Below are 5,561 nucleotides of genomic sequence, written 5' to 3'. Positions count from 1 at the left end.
TGATGAGCAGAAGAGACTTAAACAAAAACATTAAACACTAAAAAAAGTAGTGTATATATTAAACATCACCAATAATGTCTTTATCTTGTCCCTGTAGATCTGATGTCAGCGTATTGTCAGTGGATCCCAGAGTCTCTTCATGCAAAGGTCGGTAAAATCTGGCCACCGATCTGACACACAGTGACCTCTGACCTTTCTGACCACATGTTGGACCAGCACATCAGCACAGTAAGACACTTTTAATGAACAGGATCTTCCTGCTTGTGCCTCATTCTCTGACGGCTCATGGATGGGTTACTCTGAAAGCCTGTGGACACGTGAAGAATGTCAGCACCTCGTGAGGCATCTGGGTGGAAACTGGACTTTTGTAGACGTATCTTCACAGATCAGAACACCAGAACAAATAAATTCCTGTTTTAAACAACCTCGTGTCTCCATGCTGTCTCTTCTTGCCTTTATCTCGCGACAGAATGTTTGCTAACAGCGTAATGTCAGTTGCTTATAATGTTAGAGATCAAACCTATAACACTGAGTATTAAAGTGTGTGTGTGGGTGTGCTGGTACTTTAAGTGCATTATTTGGTAACACTTTATTTTACTGTGTCCTTGTTACATATGTTACATGTACTTACCATAGTAATAACAGTAAATTATGCATAATTACATGCAACTAACCCTCAACCAAACCCTAATCCAGGGCTATTCAATTGGCGGCCCGCGGGCCAAATGCGGCCCGCCAATCATCTCCATGCGGCCCGACGGCACCAACCTCCCTCCTCCTCTTTTCCTGGCGGTGCGGCTAATTCAGTTTGATACTCGCTCCGATTGACCTGAGAAACGTTTTACGTGCGAATATTTCAGCAGTTATTATATGTGTCCCGAATTTATGTCGACTGAACCAGCGATAGGCTACCAATCATTCATGAATGAAACATTCTTTTGGTTCGATTCTAAACGCGCTTCATGCATACGGTCTAAAACTATTCGGATTCATTCGGACCGCTCCGTCACTGAATCATCTGAAGCGGTTTCTCGTTCAGTACAGTATAACAACAAATAGCGATGTTTTCAGTTGTTTCACTAACGTTATTTGTTTCAACACGGCCCAGCACGGAGTTGCGTTTACTCCCGGTCCCGGACACTATATTAACCAGCGTTGCGACAACCAGTGGGATTGGGAAGCGTGACAGAAACCTCTCTGTTACAAACCACAAATCACTCGATGATTTAATTAGTATTAAATCGGATGAAACAGCCTCAACGTTCCCAACAAGACTGATGAGGAAAGCAGGAGAAACATTGTGGCATGAACGAAATTAGAAGACTTTAAATCCGCTAATCACCTTTACAAACATTTACCATGAATGTACTGTAGTAATTTACCATGGTTGGGCAGAAATGTGCAATATTTATGTTGAATACTATGTAGTAATAAATAAATATAGTAAATATATATACTATAATATTATATAGTATAATAGTAAATATAGTGATTTATATTGCATTAGTTTTATTAGGTGGGTAGAGGAATATATAATTAATGCTTGTTATGAAATTATGTCAGTTTCTTTGTAAGGTGCATAGTTTTTAACTTGTGTTTAGGCATTTTTTATACAGTGGGAACGAGTAGCCTGTGGGTAACAAGTCTCACTGTCAGAATATTTTCATTTAAGCATAACAATTATAAATACAATAATTATTATTTCTCACCAACAGCTATACGTTTGTATAAATAATTTATTTGTTCCAAGGAAAATAGTTGTACACAGCTGTAAATTATCAAGTTTTTTTATTTATTATGGTTTTATATATTTGCATACTGTTGGGTACCACATTTCCAAGTAAATACCACATTTTTTAGGGTAACTTTAACTTATTTATTGAAAATGTTGTTTCAATAAATAAGCTAAACCCCCAAACCAACCCACCGGCCCGCCTCAACTTTTCGATTTGATAATGCGGCCCGCGAATGAAACTAATTGAATAGCCCTGCCCTAATCCTACCCTAACCCTATAGTAAGTACATGTAGTTGCTTAATTTTACTCAGTACTTAAATATATAATTACACTGTAACAATGACACCTTAAAATAAAGTGTAACCCTTTATTTTACGGTGCCCTTGCAACATGTACTTACCGTAAACAGTAAATTCTGCATAATTACATGCAACTAGCCCTCAACCAAATCCTAATCCTACCCTAACCCTATAGTAAGTACATGAAATTACTGAATATTACTCAGTACTTAAATATATAACTACACTGTAACAATGACACCTTAAAATAATGTGGAACCCATTTAAATAAAATATGATAAATAAATAAAATGTAACCCAGGTGGTGAAAAAAATACCATGATGCACAATTTCACTTTTTTAATTTTTAATTTTTTTGGTTACAAATTGACCAAGCTTGGTTTTTCCATCTTGTGATCTGTATTTGTGTAATTCTTATTTCACTTCCACAAAATTGTGCTTGTGACAGTGAAATATACGTATTGTTTTATTACTATCCTTGAAAAATAAATTATAGATTATAAACATTATAGCATTCATCCAGCTCAGATAGTAGGATAAAAAATATTTTGTGATAAAAGCATCTGACAAATGTGTAAATGTAGATTTATAATATTGGTAATCAAGCCTTTAAAAAGAATGATCATCATTGATAAAACTCTGCATGTAGTTGTGTAAGATTCTCCATTTGGTGATGAGGAAGAAAATGATTTGCCTTGTGATATTTTATCTTCATTGAGATGCTTTTATAGTTTTTATTAATCTTTTTATTTATTTTCCTTTTTGACTAAAGATATTATTGATTTTAGTAAATATTTTGGTAATTTTGTGTTTTTGTCATTTTAGTTTTTTTTAAATGTCTAGTTTTTATAGTTTCATTTTAATTTTAGTTATTTTAGTATATCAAGTTAAACTAAATGAAAATGAGAAATGTTGCCTTGACAACAAGCTAAAATAAAATATCTTTTAATATTTTATTTTTATTAAAAAAATGTATTCCAAGTCATTAGAATGTTTTAGTTAACAATAAAAACCGTATTGTTTAAATATAATCACAAATGTTTTTTTGCATTGACATTATTTTCATGATAATTACATAACCTCTCATTACTATATATATATATATATATATACACACACATACAATACATACACGTACACACGCACACACACACACACACATATATATATTTATTTATACATATGTATATATACTACATACAAACACACACACATATACACATACACACATGTATAAACATATTTACATATATATATATAATATGTGTACAGTATATACACACCTCAGAGTTGATTAAAAGCCTGCATGTAGTGTATGATGTCTGACTCTCACTATTAATGGCTGTTTTCACTCGTCTTCTCTTTCACCTGAGGAAACTATGTTCTTAGAGGTCATGTAGGGAGTAAGACAAGATCTCTTGAATATTTCTGTACTTGTCAAGTGAGTTCCTAATCGCGGCCCCTCCTTCGAGCGCTGCTGAAAGTGAATTACTAAGGGCCATTGTTTCTGATTGACTTTTAAGTGTCTTGTTATGTGACGGCAGTGATACCCTCCACTCAAGTGCTGCTTTTGTTGCTCTTATCTGCTCAGCTGAGATTTTATTTCACAACTTTCTGCTGCTGGGGGATGAAAAAATGCAAGAGTTTGTGCAGCAGGTGCGGAGATGTTGCATAAGTGAGGTGTGCATGAAGAGCCTGAGGTTTACAGCTCTGGCACTGAGTGTTCCTGCAGGACGCAGTACAAAGAGGCCTTGAAATAAAGTAGAAAAAGCTTGGAGATTTCGTTGAACCGCGATAGGCGTGTATCAATTACTCCCACACACACACACAAGTACATGCACTTCTCCTTAAGTAGCTAAATCCTTTGACTATACATCATTTTGAGTCATTACGAGAATCTCACAAAAATATCTAGGTCATATTCCACAACGCACAACCTTCATTTTTTTTTCTTCAAGAAAATTGTGTTCTTTCTATTTTTAGGACCATTAAGATTTTTTTTGCATTGACACTGTTTTCATGACAATACCAAGGTTTTTTTTTTTTTTGGTGATGAGGATTTTTTTTTCTTTTAAATACCTATTTTTACACAGCATAAATGCTTTTCTTACTCAGCATTTTGTAAGAATCTTGGTTTCAGTTCAAATATCTAAATTTTCTTAAATCAAGATGCATTTACTGGATATAAGTAAAATGACGTAAGATAGAAAATTAATCTTGCTTCCAATTGATTTAAAATGATTTTTCTTTATCCCATTGGCAGATCATTTTGCTTTTTTTAAGCAAAAACTTTTTTTTTTTTTTTTCAGAAAACAATACATGACATTTTACTTGTATGGCAAATGCATCTTGATTTAAGAATTTTTAGATATTTGGACTTTAAACAAGACAAAAATACTAAGAAAGAAAGTTTGCAGTTTAGGAGCATGGATTTATTTATATTTTTTACATTTTATTATTTTCATAAATTATATTCAGAATGTACTCATTACTGTTATTTGGGGGGGGGGGTATATCAGTGCTATTTTAGTGTTATTTTTATACTATTATAGATTTTTATTAATATTTTGAATTGGCTTTTATTTTCATTTTAATTTAAGTTCAATGTATTTTTCGTTCAGTTTTAGTTTTTTATTTATTTTCATTTTATTTCCATTTATAATTTTACTGCTTAAAAATAAACTTTTTTTTAAATTAGTTGCTAAGCCAAAATCTAACATTTTCATTTAGTTTACTTTTTTCATCTAATATTTATATATAGGCCTATATATTTTTCCAGCTAGGCTATATTTAAAATTATATAAATTAATAAAAAAAAATTCACAAAAATGTTCTCTCTCTCTCTCTCTCACACACACACACACACACAGTAATGAGAATTTGGAGGTTAAACGCACTTATTTGCAATGAAAATAATTTGACAGTCAAAAGACTTACTGGCTTCATTTTGTATGCACTTGCTATGTGTAATTATTTTATGCATTTCTATGTTTATTTTGCGCTGTAAGCTTTTTAAATGGTTAGTGAGCTTCACTCATGTATGTAATTCTGTTTTCAATGGTTTGTGTGTGTGTTCTTGCTTAACCTACATTGAGAGTACCAAATGTCCCCACAAAGGAAATGTGAACATTTTGACATCGTGGGGCCATTTCGTCGGGCCCCATGAGGAAAACAGCTTATAAATCACACTAAGTGATGTTTTTTGAAAATGTAAAAATGCTAAAGTTGTGTGTGATGGGTAGGTTTAGGGGTAAGGTTAGTGTAAGGGGAGATAATATACAGTTTGTACAGTATAAAAAACATTACGGCTATTGAGAGCCAATGTAAAGATATAAAACAAGTGTGTGTGTGTGTGTGTCTGTCTGTCTGTCTGTGAGAGTGGGATCCCTCCCTGGCCTCAGGGAAGTCAGAGGGGGAGGGTAACGCTCACTAATCTCGTGCAAAATGGAGTGAAGCAGCGCCACGCCCAGTGAAACATGTCTGTCCTGCTGTGGGAGGAGTGGTGGGAAACACTGCCAGCTCTAGT

The 5,561-nt window shown here is 33.7% G+C and overlaps 1 protein-coding gene across 2 annotated transcripts in view; it reads left to right on the top strand.

The window, feature by feature from the left end:
* dhx37 (DEAH (Asp-Glu-Ala-His) box polypeptide 37) overlaps nt 1-560 on the top strand; it is a 22,374-nt gene extending 21,814 nt beyond the window's left edge. The window contains exons 28-29 of one of the 2 annotated variants that reach the window (XM_081349381.1): nt 98-147; nt 251-560. In XM_081349381.1, coding sequence (XP_081205507.1) covers nt 98-147; nt 251-481 — 281 coding nt within the window. In that variant the 3' untranslated portion in view covers nt 482-560. Of the gene's footprint in view, nt 1-97 lie in introns of both variants that reach the window. The other variant, XM_081349382.1, reaches the window with a different exon arrangement.
* Nucleotides 561-5,561: the final 5,001 nt, after the last annotated feature.

This window comes from Scardinius erythrophthalmus (genome assembly GCF_964197995.2).
Source record: "Scardinius erythrophthalmus genome assembly, chromosome: 20".
In the NCBI taxonomy this organism is placed as follows: Eukaryota; Metazoa; Chordata; class Actinopteri; order Cypriniformes; family Leuciscidae; genus Scardinius; species Scardinius erythrophthalmus.
Note: the sequence above shows the minus strand (reverse complement) of the source record. Positions and strands in the feature narration are given on the sequence as shown.